Raw genomic sequence first — 17,192 nt, 5'->3', positions numbered from 1 at the left:
TGCAGGTCCCTGACAATCTTACCTGACTGGACAATCAGATTCTGAGCAACACTGAGGGCAGATGTCTTCACTTGGTTCTTTGAATCCTTCTGCTGGTAACCACAAGAATAATGCCCAGCATTCTTCGGCGATGCATAGACTATGTATTGAGTAATTTGACATATTGCTTTCTTGACTGAAACAAGAGCCCCATCTTTACAGAAGAAAAATCCAGCCACCACAACCTCTGATGGAGCGAAACATAGTGCTGTGATAGTTTCCCCTTCAGGAACCAAAGTTGCGTTCAAGAGTAAATCAGGAGCAGGAAGTTCACCTAGAGAATGAACAAACGGAAGAAATAAAGAAAAAGCATAAATGAATGCAGGGACTAGGTGAAAATGCAGTTGCAATGGAGGGTGAACATTTGAGTAATCAATTGGCATTAGATTGCTGTATTATCCATTATTTTGTTTACTGTATACATTTTTAGCACTGGTTTTTTCCATAATTGTTTGTTGTATACTACCTTTAATTATTTCTTTTTGGGGAAAGTGTTAAGCAAGTGTTCTACTCTATTTTATTCATTTAAAGCATTTTAATGCCACCTCAATTTTTATTTAGAAATTTGGGCTTACAGACTCTCAATTTAATTCTTAAAAAGTTATAGAAGATTAATAGTTAGGTGAGCAAAAAGATCCTACGAGGCAATCCTATGTCAAGAACTTTTGCAGAATGCATGTTTCTATCCCCTCCCTCTAGGGCACACCCTCAAATTTGGTGGCAGCTACGACTCAAGAATGTATAATTTTTACACCATTCCTTCTGATGTATTCAATGTATCTCTGACCCTCAGGCACATTCACTTAGAGAATATTTGATTGTCAGAAAGGCAGCTTTTCATCCGTTATCCCATTTAACACCCATCAGAAACCCCTCTGAAAATTAGTAGCTTAGTTCACATGATAGAGAGAAGATTCAGACATTAATCATGGTTGGAAATTCCTTCTAAGGATATAAGTAGGAAACATTTTTCCAGCATAAAATGAGTGGGGCTGCAAACAAGCAGATAATGCCTAAGAGGGAGCTAAAGCATGTACACTCCCATGCACACAAACCAGCCCCCATGTAGCCTGACCACCCCCAAGGCCTATAAAGACTGCATTGAGAGACCTCATGGGCCAGGTGTATGCCACAGGTTCTCAATCCCTATTCTAGCAATTATATACTCCTATTGATTCTCTCAAATAATATCAATCAATCAATTTCTATGATCTATTTGTGGCTGGTTTCTTTAATCATTCTTTGCCCAGGCAGGCACATTATGTGACACATGAGAACAGCAAAATAGTTAGACTGCACATCGATGATGGGATAAAATCAGGCCAAATCTTTATTGACAGCAGCAGGCAGGGCAAGGGTTTGCATGGCATTGGGTCGCAGGATCAGTTCACCATTCCACAATCCCCATGTAGATGGAATGGATCCGCTGGGTTTGGATCTCTCCTGACCTATACAACAGGAGTCGGCCAGTGTTGAATCTTGCAGTGGTGCAAGCCAAGCATGCAAGGTCTCACTGGGGGACCAGGGTGCAGATTCCAACCAGGCAGATACTGAACCGACGCTTTGGGTTGCCATGGTCAGTCCTCTCCTCAGGCCTCTTATGGGGCCCACCTCTATACTCTCAAAGCAAAATGTCTGTGAGCTCCAGGGGAAAGAGACTTATGTAAGCTTCCTCCTCCCCTCTTCAGCAAGGGTTCATAGGGCAGCTTTTTCCCATGAGCCCATCATACAGAGAAAAGATAGTGAGCAAAACCTTACCCAGTATTTTGCTGCACTCTATGGGCCACTGTGCCACTGGGCAAAGGCATCCCATGCTTATTGGGCATGGAATGGGGCATAAAGAGGTATGGTGAAAAGCATGCACAAATCACAGGAAAACCAGTAAAGAGTGATGCATTTCCCTGACTCTCTGTATAGCCAACTGGCTCTTGATTGATGGCAATCATTTGTCTTTGCAAAAAAGGAGAGAAATTCAGACATTGACATCAAGAGTGCTATCAAACTTTCCACAGTGGCAAAAAGATTCTATAAATTTGGCATTAGGGTATTAATGATCTCTGATGGGAAATGAGAAAAAAAATGTTTTCTTTTCGTGATTGTGTTTGAGTATAGATTGTATTATTTTGTCTTTCTGTTAAGATTTAAAATGGCATACTAAAACAAACAATAAGATAAATAAATATTATTACTCATTGATGCTGTTTACTTACCATTGGAAGGACAATTACCTGGGCAGGAAAAAACATGGACAATATCAGAAAAGCATGGCTCATCAACACATCAAGAAACACAAAGTTCACATAAATATGCTCTTATCAAGGCAGTGGTGCCAAACCGAACTGTGGATCAGAACACAACTCCAGATTGGATCACATACTTCTCTGGATTTTTTAATGTGGTTTTACCACAAAAGGGGCCCACTTTATATGTATTTTAATATAATGTGTATTTTATTTGGAAATTCATTGAAAAGCATTGATAAGCATTGCTAAAATGCATATTTTGAGGAATGCATACAAAATGAGTACATTAATGTATATATTAAGGTGCATCATAACAATGGGTTTGATTTGAACTAAAAATCAATTGTTATGACTAAGAATCATTCATTTCATTACTCAATGTATAACTGAGCGGGATGGAAGAACATATGTAACCTTTCATGCACTTTAGAAAAACATGATGTGCCAAAAGAAATGAAACAGGATGGATTTAGGCTGATCTAAGCCCCAACCCTAGAGGCTAGACACATAAATCATAAATATTTTAACAGGTTGCAAAAGCATCACTCTTTGATAAGCTGCCTAACAGCAATATCTATTTTAAAATGCCATTAAACAGTGTTCCTGGAGAAGTGTTGTCATCTCCATGCTATTGGCCAGATTCTCCAACACTGGTTGCATAGGTGCAAAACAGCACTTATTTCCATTTAGATAAATATATGAATGTGCTCCAGGGAAGTCTGAACATGCTCTGTGGCTATAACAGTTGTCGTGGGGGCATAGAAACCAAATGGGTGGGAAATTAAATGGACAGTGCTCGAATATGGCATGGCTGGCTAGCTGGAACTCTAAACAGGACTATCCCACCATGCAACATTCTCTTGCAATTGATGGGAAGTTTTGCTTCTGCACATTTGCTTCTGCACATGAGTCTGGCAAACTGCTCTGAGCTGAAACATTCCTTCCTAGATTGTTCGGTTCACATTGAGTTCATGAAACATCATATCCTGACCTGTTCCTAATGCATGGTTGACCACATCTATGGAATACAATAGTTATGCCCTGTTAAGCTTTGCCATATCAATCATTAGTAATTGTTTAATAAGGAGGTTTTCATGCCTGTCTAATTCTGTGTTCCCTTTCCCAACCTTTAATCTATTCATGATTAATGCCTATAAGCAACCCTTGTATTGTATTTGTGTTAACCAATCAGCAACAAGCACATATGTGGCAATGCTGTAATAGTCAATAAAAGGGACTCCCCGAGACATGCTCGGTAGATGCCTCCCATATGACACTTGCCACTCGTCTGTCGTTCATTTCAACCCTAGACTGATCATTTCTACAATCTTACCTGAGTGAAAAACCAGATTCCGAGCAACACTGAGGGCAGATGTCTTCACTTGGTTCTTTGCATTATTTTGCTGAAACCACAGGAGTATTGGCCAGTATTCTTCAGTGATGCATAGACTATGTATTGAGCAGTTTGAGATGTTGCTTTCTTGAATGAAATAGGAGCCCCATCTTTACAGAAAAAAAATCTGGTCACCACAACCTCTGATGGAGCCATACAGAGTATTGTGATAATTTCCCCTTCAGGAACCAAAGTTGAATTCAAGAATAAATCAGGAGCAGGAAGTTCACCTAGAGAAAAAAATGGAAGAAATAAATAAATAGCATAAGTGAATGCGGAGAGTAAGTGAAAATGTAGTTGCAATGGAGGGTGAGCATTTGAGGAATCATGTGGAATTAGATTGTTTTATCACCTTTGTTTTTGTCTTACTGTATTGCTTTTTAGCACTGTTTCCCCCCATAATTGTTTATTGTATACTGGTTTAATTATTTCTTTTTGGGGAAAGTGGCATGCCAGTGTTCTACTCTGTTTTATTTATTTAAAACATTTTAATGCCACCTCAATTTTTATTTAGAAATTTGGGGTTGCAAATTCTCAATTTAATTCTTAAAAATGTATAGAAGAAGGAAGGAGGGTTCAGCCTAGCTTAAAGGGGAGGTTTGGGCAAGATATGAGGGGATAGGCAAGGGGGTGAGTGAGGGGTAAATGAAGGAGGGGTTAGCCAGGTGGAGGGGATGGAGGGCTGGTGGGATTGATGAGCTGAGAAAGTGTGGGTGGCAGCTTCTAGTACACCTCATATTTTCTATAAGCTTGATGATGAAACAAAACATCCCTGACCTTCTTTTATAATGAACATTTAGCATTAAACATTCGGAATGAGTAGAGGAACACCCCCCACACACACACCATTCTCTTCAATTCTGCACACACACAAACACACAGACTTGCACAGTCTCAAACTCACCTGTAGAAGTGCAAAGCTCTGAATCTTTGACATCACCCAAACACCAGTGATTTACAAGCAGAGCACCTGCAATAACATCCATGCATTATGTTTATAATATGTTTTAACAAGTAAACACAAGGACAGAGCAATGATTTAATAATTCTCTCAATCTGTTATTTTTGCTGCAGCCTTTTGGATTGTCTTAAGTGTTTTCTAGCAATCCCTGGTAGTCAGATGTGAAGCAACCCGCTCTGGTACCCAGAGCGGTGCTCGTCTCAGGGGGTGTGGCGTGCAGCCAGGGGGGGGGTGCACCGCCCACAAGGCACAGTGCACCGCCCGTGGGAGGGGCACGGCAAACGGCATGTGCCCTGGGGGTTGCCGCCAATTGGGGGTCTGCTTTTTGTCACCCCCCCTTTGGAATGGCACCCCCCCTTGGAACGCCCCTGCTGGTAGTTTCCAATTATGCAAGCAATACGTATATAGATGAGAGTTAATGTAAAGGCATATAATTGCCAAGATTCCTATATACCAGAGCACCCCCTATTCTGGTGCATTTTTCTTTCTGGGTGCAAAAGGAGTGCATGGTGTGTGAAAGAGATTAAACAAGCATGTGCATTCGCAGAGCTTAGGAGAAACCAATAAAATTGCCCTTTTCCCCATGTGTTTCACACTGTTCCTTCTCCCAACACTTCTTTAATGTGTACATTTACATTATGTTGTATAAGCCAGCCATTCTTAAACTGAAATCCTTTATTCTCTTGCAGTTAGTACTAGAAGACGATGAAGAAGAAGAAGAAGAAGAAGAAGAAGAAGAAGAAGAAGAAGAAGAAGAAGAAAAAGAAGTTAGATGTTTTCATGAAATGTCCTCCACAAGTTAAAGAGGAAGACCTAATTTTGGTTTATTTTTTAAAATGTCTGTTGGAAACAGCTTGGCTTTTCTGCAGTCCTCAGGCGCAATCCTATCACAAGATCTAAAGACATGTGCATTTTAGGATGCAACAGATCTCTCCCTCAGCTGGGCTCACCATGCAGCTCAGACAAAGATATGCTCTTCATAGCTTAGCTATTTAAACTGAGGGCACTGTAAGTCCTCCAAAAGGCTGTTGCAGGGATGTGGCAAGGAGCAGGTGACTTGAACTGGAACCAAAGCTCATTCAAATCAGTCTCGAGTCCTGGCAACCTCACGTAGAACAATATTTTTTAGACTTGTTTTTCCCCTGCCTCACTTAGAGCAGCAGCCCTTCTGTTGAAAATGGGTTGGAACTGGCTTCAACCCAGCTTAACTTGTCCCAGTATGCTTTATGCCATCTTCTTCTGCGTAGGACTTATGATCTATAATGGAAACTTCACAGAACCTATTGTCATACAGCTTGCCAAATTCCCAAAACTACAGATCTGGACAAAGTTGTTGAGTTTTTTCTTTTTTTGGAGGTGGTGTGTGTCAAAGTTTTACGATCACCCACTCCCCACCGTGCCATCCACCACCGCTAATTGCACTGATCCCCCTCTCACACAGGCATGTGCTCCCTCAAATGCTCCAGAATTTTCCATATAAAACATGTCAATTTCATGATCTCAGCTAAGTCGATTAATTTTAAAAACCACTCCTCCATTCTTGGTAATGATCAGTCTTTCCATCTTACACACACACACTATCCTAGGAAAGCTCTGGTGGGAATTATGGAGTTTACTTTCCCCAGATCTTTCAAGAATTTGACCATATCCATGAATTCCCTTCCCAATTTCCCAAACTTACAGAGAACCCAGAAGAGATTCATCAGGGTAGATCAGGAGTTGGCTTCCCAATCCGATGTTTGTCTATTCTTCCCCACCTCTGACTCTCCACTCCTTCTACTTCTCTCACAGACGAGACGGAAATCATATTGCAGCATGCATGCTTCTATCCCCTCCCCTGGACAACACCCCCACATGTGGCTGCAGCTACCACTCAAGAATGTTTAATTTTATACCTTTCCTTCCGGTGGGCTATGACCCTCAGGCACATTCACTTAGAGATAATATTTGATGGTCATAAAGGTAGGTTTTCATCCGTTATCCTATTTACTCCCCACCAGAAACCCCTCAGAAAATGAGTAAATTAGTTCACATGATAGAGAGAAGATTCAGACATTTGCTGTGAAAAATTCATTCTAGGGAAATAAATAGGAAATCCCCCCCACACCAGACAGTATTCCCTTATGACAAAGTAGATGGGGCTGCATAGAAACAGCCCATGCCCAAAATGGAGCTAAAGCATGTACACACCCATGCACACAAACCACCCCCTAGATAACATGGTCTATAAAGAGGGGTGAGTGCCTGGGCTGCATTGTGAGACCTCGTGGGCCAAGTTTATGTCACAGGGCTTTGATCCCTAGTCCAGCAGTTTCTGATGTTAAAGTGGAAAGAGCAACCATTTTGTAAGGCAAGTGACCCTGGTCCTTCCTGCTGTCTGGCTATCAGTTTCATTTTATTACATTCTATCTCTGGTGTGAAGGATTCAGCCATTCTATTAGTATCCCCATAGAAAGAGGCTCCAGCTTCCTTTGAGATGTGGAAGCGGTAATTTCTGTGAGCCTTTAGACTGGCTTAGGAAGATTATTTCTCTTCCCCAAAGAAAAGCAACAATTTCCAAATTAATCTGAGATAAACTCATCAAAGCTTACTTATAGCAAATTATTGTTCCATTGTTCATTTCTTTTTCAGCTGTGGGTTAAACTACAGAGCCTAGGACTTGCCGATCAGAAGGTCGGCAGTTCGAATCCCCGTGACGGGGTAAGCTCCCGTTGCTCGGTCCCTGCTCCTGCCAACCTAGCAGTTCGGAAGCACTTCAAAGTGCAAATAGATAAATAGGTACCACTCTGGCAGGAAGGTAAACGGCGTTTCCGTGTGCTGCTCTGGTTCCCCAGAAGCTGCTCAGTCATGCTGGCAACATGACCCGGAAGCTGTACGCCGGCTCCCTCGGCCAATAAAGCGAGATGAGCGCCGCAAACCCAGAATCGGTCACGACTGGACCTAATGGTCAGGGGTCCCTTTACCTTTACCTGTTCCCTGCAGCTGCTCTTCTTTATGGAAATTCAGTATAAGGAATCTCATGACAGGAAAAGAATAAAACATTTTGGGGGGGGGCAGGGGACTTGGCTCTTTATATAACAGCGTCCCTAGGTTACTCAAATAGTTAGTGGGTGGATTGCTTCTTTTGGTCAAAGCACCATGGCAGGATCTGTTGGGACGAGCAGTTTGGGATGCACTGGATCTTTGGCTCAGCCAGCTGATTCCTGGCTCATCTGGGTTCAGCCAGCATTAAGTCCCCAACTCTGGCTCAGTGAAAGGTGTAACTTGCTCAACCCTTTCAACCAGGGCTCAGCCTACCTAGCCAAAGCTACCTGAGACAAGACTGGTGTAACTAACCCAAAATGAGCATCCCGGTGGCATGACATGGGCAAGACCAAGAAGGGAGGGTTTACGCTGGATCCTAAACCCATTCAGCTAGATCATGTGAATCTGGCATAAACCCGCATTTAAAGGATTTTTATCCATCTGGCAGGCTTAAGTAGAGCAGCAGCTCTGCTTCTCAAATGAGGCTCGGATCTGGTAAAACTTCATGCCGCTTTAACTTTGCTTTGCTTTACTATAATTTTTTGTGCAAAGGGTTGCTCCCTAATACTTTTTCTATGATACCCACCTCTACAGATACCGGAACCTCATGAGAGGCAATGACGTGTATGGCAAAACAGAACTGCAAAAATTAAACATAGCCATTAGGCCAATCTATTAGAAATGCATTCATAAAAACCTCAAAGGAAGGAAGTATATTCATCAAAATAGATGCTAGGCTGAACCAGTGTGGTAAATTAGTCTTCAGAAAATGTAAATGCTATTTTGGGGGCTTCAGTACCTATACCATTATCTCCTTTTAATGCCTTTTTCATATTTTAGCTTATTCCTCAAATTCACCTTTCAGAACTGTAACACCAATAGCCTTGCTCATGAGAGAGTCCATGTTAGCAAACATAACTAGAGCAATGGAATAAAAAATTCTGAAAGTGATCAAAACATTTAATAAACATTGTCTTGGTCCCACCTGTCACTGATATGCAAACTAGCTGCCCCCATCTGCCTGTTTAGTAAGTATCTGAAGTGCCCTGTATATATGCCAACAAAATGCATATAGAGTGAGCGTGGGAAAGCTGTGGTCTTTGAGATGCTGATGGACTCTATCTCCCATCTGTCTCAGTCAGCATGGCTTATGGTAAAGGAAAATGGGAGTTGTAGTCCATCAGGATCTGGATGACCACAGCTTGATACAGAATCAGAGGTCAATCTGCAATCCTAGGCAATCTCAGCCTGCACATCTTTCCTGGGAAATAGGCAGTACTCATGCAATGTGCATCGACTTCAAGTCTTCCAGGTGAAAGGGAGGCCGGGGAGATGGTCTGTAAGGTGTTCCTTTGGAGAGGAGATGTACGAAATTGCTCTCCTTTTTGACTGATTACCTCAGCAGCTCAGAGATGAAGGGATGCAAAACAAGGCATCACAGAGAAAGTACTATGGACAAGGTTCCTTGCAAGGGTCAGCCTGGGGACTCTATCAAAGCAGAGCTGTTTTTTCAGCAGTCATGCTCAAACTGAGCCTTAAACAGGAATGCCCCTGTAGCTAGTTTGGCCTTCTATGAGAGGGACAAGATCCCTTAAAGGGGTTTTAGTGGACATTGACTCTGACAGTGAAGGAGGCTGGTCCTCTGAGCTGGAGTCCTCAGCGTCATAGGAGAGCAGCACTACCTCAACTGGTTGGATAGATACCAGCACTATGCAATCTACTTCTGCAAGTGTTTCTGATTTGGCATGTACATTTGGGACAGTTTGTTTGGACAATTTGCTCTCCCACCTGGAATCCCTGGTCACAAGATTGTATACAGCATAAATGTGCTTTCACATTGTTTCATCCATTTTAAAATCTTCACCTGCTTATTCCCACTTTTTTGTGTCTTGGGAGGAATGAGATGCATAATAAGAATTCATTTGTGGATGAGAACGATTTATAAGCCAGGAGGAAAGTTGCCAGAGGCTGGATTGGTTTTACACTGCTGTTGGGAGCCTCCATTGCATGGGCACACCAAGGCCCATCACGTCTCCTCCTTTGGCTGACCAAATTATGGAAGCCCAGTCCACCCATCCTACACCTGACATCCTCAGCTTGTTTCTGATTTTAACCTTTTAATATGGTTTTTATTATATGGTTTTATGTACAATTGTTGTAAACCACTCTGATATATACGTATGAATATCAGTATATAAATATTTTTTCTAAATAAATAAAGCCAGGCCTTCAATGGAACAATTGGGAGCTTCATGTGGGGCCTCAGTTGTCCCTTTGTAGGAACAAAGCATGCCTTGCTCAAGGAGAGGGGAGAAGTTCCTCCTTCCCAGTGTAGCTCTTTGAAGCCATGTTGTGCTGTTCCTTTAAGTCTTTAGTTTTGAAGGTTGAAAGGCATGTCATGAAGTGGCTTGCAAAACATAGGGTGGACAACCCCCCCCCTTCTTTGTGGCTCCCATGTTTGGGAAATGTATGAAGGGATTTTGACCAATTTATGTCATGTGATGGACAGGTGGGTTGCCCTGTCCATCTATCAAAGTTGGCTAATGGGGTTGGACTCCAAAGGTTCCCCACCATGGTCTATCAGCTGAGGGTCCCCATATAATTTTTTTACTATCTGTATATCTATTTTTCTACTCATTTACATAGAATCTGGTCTTTGTAAACATAGCACACACCAGGTGGCTAACATACTATAAAAATACAGCACATGAGCAGCACATGATTTAAATCTCAGAAGACAAAATGCTATCCATTGAAGATGTCCATTAATACTATGCAGACACCTTTGCTGTATTGCTATAAAAACTTCTGGATAGCCTAGCAGATGTCATGAACCCAAGCCATTTATTTGAACCCTAAAGCTCAAAACCAGCTTAGTAAAATACTGGAAATTTTATTGTAAGTTTATAGATGGATGAGGTGTGGAGGATAGCAAAAGAATAGTCTGGAGGCATTTTTCTTTCTTCCAATGGGATTTCCTAGTTTCTAGGTCCAGCCAAGGAGCAATTACACTTCTCCATGAAATAGGTGATGATTGGAGCTGAGACCAGGAGAAGAAGCACCAATGAGGAGCGGAGAATCCAAATATAGGGAGATAGTGTCTGACCTGGATTGAACAGAAAAAAATCAGAAAGGTTTTTGTGTCTATTCAGATATGACCAGATACAGATAGATAAATCAGCAGATAGACATTAACAAGTTCCCTACGGTTTGATGCTTGTGGGACGAATGTACAAGTGTATCATTACACTTTTCCTACTCTGATTATATACTCCTATTGATTCTCTCAAATAGTATCAATCAATCCATTTTTATTGTATATCGCCAAAGGCCTTTACAATGGACGACAGAGAAGAAAAAGAAATTCCTGTAGCAGTTTGCAACATATAATAAAATAGTAAAAGAAGAACAATCCTCTCAGTTTTCAACTATAGTTCTTTCCTGTATAGTTCTTTCCATCCTATCCACCCTTTGAGGGTGTTTTAGAGAAGGGAAGAACAAGAGAGGAAAATGTTGAAGAATTTGGTGTTTGCTTGAAATGTCTACAGCAAGCTGAAAAGGCAGACCTTATCATTTACATAATCTCCAGTCATAATTGAACTATTGAATACCTTCTATATAATATATATATTATCTGAGGTTTAAAACTCTCATTATTGATGAAGGTTAATTTTACAGTGGGTGTGAATGATCTATTTGTGGCTGGTTTCTTTTAATCATTTTTTTGCCCAGGCAAGTGCACTATGTTACCCATGTGAGCAGCAAAATAACCAGATTGCTCAATGGTGATAGGATAAAATTAGGCCAAATCTTTGTTGACATCAGCAGGCAGGGCAAGGATTGGCATGGCATTGGGTCCCAGGATCAGATCATCATTCCATAAGCCCCATGTTGAAGGAATGTATCTGCTGGGTTTGGATCACTCCAGACCTGTACGACAGGTGTCAGCCAGAGTTAAACCTTGCCATGGTGCAAGCCAAGCAAGCAAGGTCTCACTGGGGCACCAGGCTGCAGTTTTCAATCAGGCAGATACCAAACTCACGCTTGAGTTTGCCATGGTCAATCCTTCCCTCAAGCCCCTTATGGGCCCCTTAGGGTATTAACGATCTCTGATGAGAAATGAGAAAAAAATGTTTTGTTTCTGTGATTGTGTTTGATTATGAATTGCGTTGTTTTGTTCTTGTGTCAAGATTTAAAATGGTATACTGAAACAGTAAGATAAATCAATATTTTTACTCACCAATGCTGCTTACTTACCATTGGAATCATAATAACCTGGGTGGGGAAAAACATGGACAATATCAGAAAAGCATGGCTCATCATCCCATCAAGAACAACAAGGCTCTCATAATTGTGCTCTATCAAGGCAGTGGTGCCTAACTGAACTGTGCATCAGAACACAACTCCTGATTAGATCACACACTTCTCTGGGTTTTGTAATGTGGTTTTGCCACAAAAGGCGCCCACAGAAATACAGATTTTAATATAACCTGTGTATTTTATTTGGAAATGCATTGAAAAGCAATGATAAAATGCATATTTTGAGGAATGCATACATACATTAATGCATATATACATTAATGTGTGTGTGTGTGTGTGTGTGTGTGTGTGCATTATTACAATTGTTATGATTTGAACTAAAAATCAATGGTTATGACAAAACCATTCATTTCATTGGCCCTACTCAAAGTATAAATGAGCTGGATGGAAGAACACATGTAACCTTTAGAAAAACATGATGTGCCGTAAGAAATGAAACAGGATGGACTTAGGTTGACCTAAGCCCCATTCCTAGAGGCTAGACACATAAATAATGAATCTTTTTGATAAGCTGACTAAAAGCAATACCTATTTTTAATACTCTATTAAACAGTGTTCCTGGAGAAGTGTTGTCATCTCCATGCTATTGGCCAGATCCTCCAACATCTGTTCCATTAGTTGCAAAACAGCACCTATTTTCATTTAGATAAATATATGAATGTGCTCCAGGGAAGTCTGAACATGCTCTGTGGCTGTGATTAACTCTTGTCATAAGGGAATAGAAACCAAATGGGTGGGGAATTAAATGGACAGTGCTGAAATATGGCATGACTGGCTGGTTGGAACTCTAAATGGGACTATCAAATGCAATCTTACGTGGCTGGACAATCAGATTCTGAGCAACACTGAGGGCAGATATCTTCACTTGGTTCTTTGCATCCTTCTGCTGGTAACCACAGGAATATTTGCCAGCATTCTTCGGCGATGCATAGACTATGTATTGAACATATTGAGATGCTGCTTTCTTGGATGAAACAGGAGCCCCATCTTTACAGAAAAAAAATCCAGTCAGAAAAACCTCTGCTGGAGCCGCACATAGTGCTGTGATAGTTTCCCCTTCAGGAACCAAAGTTTTGTTCAAGAATAAATCAGGAGCAGGAAGTTCACCTAGAGAATGAACAAACGAAGGGAAGAAATAAAGAAAGAACATAAATGAATGCAGAGAATTAGTGAAAATGCAGTTGCAATGAAGGGTGAACATTTCAGCAATCATGTGGAATTAGATTTCTTTATCGCCATTATTTTTGTCTTAAAAAGCAGAGACATCATCTTGCCAACAAAGGTCCGTATAGTAAAAGCTATGGTTTTCCCAGTAGTGATGTATGGAAGTGAGAGTTGGACCATAAAGAAGGCTGATTGCCGAAGAATTGATGCTTTTGAATTATGGTGCTGGAGGAGACTTTTGAGAGTCCCATGGACTGCAAGAAGATCAAACCTATTCATTCTGAAGGAAATCAGCCCTGAGTGCTCACTGGAAGGACAGATCCTGAAGCTGAGGCTCCAATGCTTTGGCCACCTAATGAGAAGAGAAGACTCCCTGGAAAAGACCCTGATGTTGGGAAAGATTGAGGGCCCAAGGAGAAGGGGACGACAGAGGACGAGATGGTTGGATAGTGTTCTCAAAGCTACCAGCATGAGTTTGACCAAACTGCAGGAGTCAGTGGAAGACAGGAGTGCCCGGCGTGCTCTGGTCCATTGGGTCATGAAGAGTTGGACACGACTAAACGACTAAACAACAACATAGCATTTCAGCACAGCTTTTTCATAATTATTTGTTGTAAACTGCTTTTATTTTTTTCTTTTTGGGGTAAGTGGCATGCAAGTGTTCTACTCTGTTTTATTTATTTAAAGCATTTTAATACTACCTAAATTTTTATTTAGAAATTTGGGATTGTAAACTCTCAATCTTCTAAAAGGTATAGAAGATTAATAGTTAGGTAAGCACATAGCTGTCAACTTTCAGATTTGAAAATAAGGAATCAGCAGCCTCAAAAATAAGAGATCAGCAGCCTCACCTGTCCTGGGGATAGTCTATGGGATATCTAACAATCCGGGATAGCAGCAGGAAGCAGCGGGAAATGGCGCTGGAATAAGGGAATTTCCCGCAAAAAAAGGGAAGGTTGACAGCTATGGGTAAGCAAAAAGATCTTATGAGGCAATCCTATGTCACATTTCCAAAAGGCTTAGTATTTTAAAGGTAAAGGTAGAGGGACCCCTGACCATTAGGTCCAGTCATGGCTGACTCTGGGGTTGCGGCGCTCATCTCGCTTTATTGGCCGAGGGAGCCGGCAGACAGCTTCCGGGTCATGTGGCCAGCATGACTAAGCCACTAATGGCGAACCTGAGCAGCGCACGGAAACACTGCTGAGTATTTTAGGATACAGCAACTCTCTAGCTCCAGCCCACATCAGCTGCTTAAATGAGGATGGGAGGCCCTTCAGGGAGTGGTTTTGCTCTCTAAAGCCCCTGCTGGCCTCATTTAAAAGCAGTCAGCGCAGGATGTAAAAGAAGGTCACAGTAGCTTTAGTAAGTGGTCAGAATGTGAGGGAAGGAGGGTTCAGCCAAGCTTAAAGAGGGGGTTTGGGCAAGATATGAGGGGATAGGAAAGGAGGTGAGTGAGGTGTAAATAGAGGAGGGGTTAGCCAGGTGGAGGGGATGGAGGGCTGGTGGGATTGGTGAGCTGAGAAAGTGTGGGTGGCAGCCTCTACATCTCATATTTTCTATAAGCTTGATGATGAAATGAAACTGCCCTGACCTTCTTTGATAATGAACATTTAGCATTAGACATGTGGTTCGAGTAGAGGAAGAAACACACACCATTCTCTGCAACACACACCAGCGCACACAGTCTTGCACAGTCTCAAACTCACCTGCAGAAGTGCAAAGCTCTGAATCTTTTTCATCACCCAAACACCAGTGATTTGCAAGCAGAACACCTGCAATAACATCCATGCAACATGTTTATAATATATTTTAACAAGTAAACACAAGGGCAGAGCAGTATTTTAATAATTCTCCAGACCTGCTATTTTGGCTGCAGCCTCTTTGGAGTGGCTTTAGTGTATTCTAGCAAACCCTGGTAGTTTCCAATTATGAAAATAATACACATATAAATGAGAGTCAATGTAATGGCATATAATTGCCAAGTTTCCTCTATGTCAGAGCACCTCCTATTCTGCTGCAGGTTTTTTTCTGGGTGCAAAAGGGTGCATGGGGTTGAAAGAGATTAAACAAGCATGTGCGAATGCAGAGCTGAGGAGAAACCAATAAAATTGCCCTTTCCCATGTGTTTCACACTGTTCCTTCTACCAACACTTCTTTAATTTCTACATTCACATTATGTTGTATAACCCAGTCATTCTTCAACTGAAATCCTTTATTCTCTTGCAGATAGTACTAGAAGATGAAGAAGAAGAAGAAGAAGTTGGATGTTTTCATGAAATGTCCTCCACAAGTTAAAGAGGAAGGCCTAATTTTGGTTTATTTTAAAAAATGTCTGTTGGAAACAGCTTGGGTTTTCTGCAGTCCTCAGGATGCAACAGATCTCTCCCTCAGCTGGGCTCACCATGCAGCTCAGACAAAGATATTCTCATCATAGCTTAGCTAGTTAAACTGAGGACACTGTAAGTCCTCCAGAAGGCTGTTGCAGGGATGTGGCAAGGAGCAGGTGACTTAGACTGGAACCTGAGCTCATTCAAATCAGTCTTGAGTCCTGGCAACCTCACATAGAACAATATTTTTAGACTTGTTTTTCCCCTGCCTCACTTAGAGCAGCAGCCCTTCTGTTGAAAATGGGTTGGATCTGGCTTCAACCCAGCTTAACTTGTCCCAGTATGCTTTATGCCATCACCTTCTGCGTAGGACTTATGATCTATAATCGAAACTTCACAGAACCTATCGTCATACAGCTTGCCACATTCCCAAAACGAAAAACCCAGACAAAGTTGTTGAGGCACACGCTCCGGAATTTCCCGGACGTATGGCAACCCTAAGTATGAGTACATACAGTTGTCTCTATTAGAGTTGCCTCTCCCCATTTTTATTTTTAGAGTCAAGCAAAAAATTCCTACAAGGTATTTTTCTGAGAACATTTCAAAAATATTTTTTCTATGAGTATTCCTTTTCTCACTGTTATAGTAAAAGGCCATCTTGAAGCATTTGCTTCTAGTATTTTCAACAATTTTCTATGCTGTTTCTGTTCCCACCCGCCAGATAGCCTTAGAAAGACATTGGTTTTGGGCAATGCGAGAGGATGCAGAATGGGAGCCTGGCTGCCAACTCATTCCCACTGCCGTTAACTTCACAGAATCAGAGAAAAGGGAAAGGGAAATGAAAAGCTGTGCTATTTCTGGAATGCTGGAGAATTTCTCCTCCATTTCAAGTAATTACATGGAATTTTCTCCCTAGTTTCTCTGTTCACTAGTAGTATGGAGTCCATTTGTACATAACTCTCATTACTTATGCACCTTTTCTAGAATCTTGCTATTTGTCCATTAACTTTTTTTAAAAAAATCAATTTTCTTAGAGTTTATAAACAGAATAACAAAGATTATTGTCCAATATCTATTTCTAAAATCCAAACTAAAACATTAATCCAGAGGGGGGAAAGAAGACTGAGAAAGTGATAAAGAAAAGGAAATGAGAAATGAATTAAAAGAGAAAAAGAGAGAAAAGTTAGGAAGCTAAAGAACTTCTGATTCTTCATCTGACCGCTACATATAAACATCACTCACTTCATCTACTCCAGTGTAACACCTAATAATTCCATCTTCTATAAACCATTTTCTTCAGTCCTCAAATCCAAATGTCATTATTTTATTTTATTTTCCACGCAAAAAGTCTGTGGGAGGTTTCCAATCTTTAGTAAATGTTAATAATGACTTTTCTCTGATAAAACATGTCAATTTCGTCATCTCAGCTAAGTCCATTAATTTTCACAACCACACACACTCCTAGGAAAACTCTGATGGGAATTATGGAGTTTTCTTTCGCCACATCTTTCAAGAGATTGAACATATGCATGAATTCCCTTCCCAGTTTCCCTAACTTACAGAGAACCCAGAAGAGATTCATCAGGGCAGAGCAGGAGTTGGCTTGCCAATTCGATGTTTGTCCACTCTTCCCCACTTCTGACTCTCAGCTCCTTCTACTTCTCTCACAGACGAGACGAAAATCATCACGACTTTTGCAGCATGCATGCTTCTATCCCCTC

At 41.3% G+C, this 17,192-nt stretch overlaps 2 protein-coding genes across 6 annotated transcripts in view; both read right to left on the bottom strand.

Moving 5' to 3' along the window:
* The window catches only part of LOC308461140 (uncharacterized protein), a 50,553-nt gene that overhangs the window by 14,625 nt on the left and 18,736 nt on the right, over positions 1 to 17,192 (bottom strand). For 2 of the 3 annotated variants that reach the window (XM_080977801.1, XM_080977802.1), the window contains exons 4-5: positions 2,250 to 2,267; positions 23 to 313 (exon numbers count right to left, since the gene is read on the bottom strand). In XM_080977801.1, coding sequence (XP_080833927.1) covers positions 23 to 313; positions 2,250 to 2,267 — 309 coding nt within the window. Of the gene's footprint in view, positions 1 to 22; positions 314 to 2,249; positions 2,268 to 3,615; positions 3,906 to 4,579; positions 4,646 to 6,317; positions 6,363 to 17,192 lie in introns of those variants that run through there. The other variant, XR_013978815.1, reaches the window with a different exon arrangement.
* Positions 10,374 to 17,138, bottom strand: LOC308461143 (uncharacterized protein). 3 transcript variants are annotated; one of them, XM_080977807.1, is made up of 5 exons: positions 17,032 to 17,138; positions 14,851 to 14,916; positions 12,797 to 13,087; positions 11,918 to 11,935; positions 10,374 to 10,766 (listed from the first exon to the last, which is right to left on the bottom strand). In XM_080977807.1, exons 1-5 carry the CDS (start codon positions 17,051 to 17,053, stop codon positions 10,639 to 10,641), a joined length of 525 nt encoding a protein of 174 aa, XP_080833933.1. In that variant the 5' UTR covers positions 17,054 to 17,138; the 3' UTR covers positions 10,374 to 10,638. The 3 variants fall into 3 exon arrangements, with proteins under 3 accessions (XP_080833933.1, XP_080833932.1, XP_080833934.1); XM_080977806.1 differs by lacking the exon at positions 11,918 to 11,935 and having other exon boundaries at positions 12,779 to 13,087; XM_080977808.1 differs by lacking the exon at positions 11,918 to 11,935.

Source organism: Podarcis pityusensis, assembly GCF_964106645.2.
Source record: "Podarcis pityusensis genome assembly, chromosome: 13".
NCBI lineage: Eukaryota > Metazoa > Chordata > Lepidosauria > Squamata > Lacertidae > Podarcis > Podarcis pityusensis.
Note: the sequence above shows the minus strand (reverse complement) of the source record. Positions and strands in the feature narration are given on the sequence as shown.

What these genes read in the sequence shown, in the direction of transcription:
- LOC308461143 (XM_080977806.1), bottom strand. Translation starts at nt 17,053, where the DNA reads ATGAATCTCTTCTGGGTTCTCT. An exon ending in GAATCTCTTCTGGGTTCTCT is followed by an intron (nt 14,917 to 17,031) that starts GTAAGTTAGGGA and finishes ATGTTATTGCAG; the next exon opens with GTGTTCTGCTTGCAAATCAC. An exon ending in AGAGCTTTGCACTTCTGCAG is followed by an intron (nt 13,088 to 14,850) that starts GTGAGTTTGAGA and finishes TTCATTCTCTAG; the next exon opens with GTGAACTTCCTGCTCCTGAT.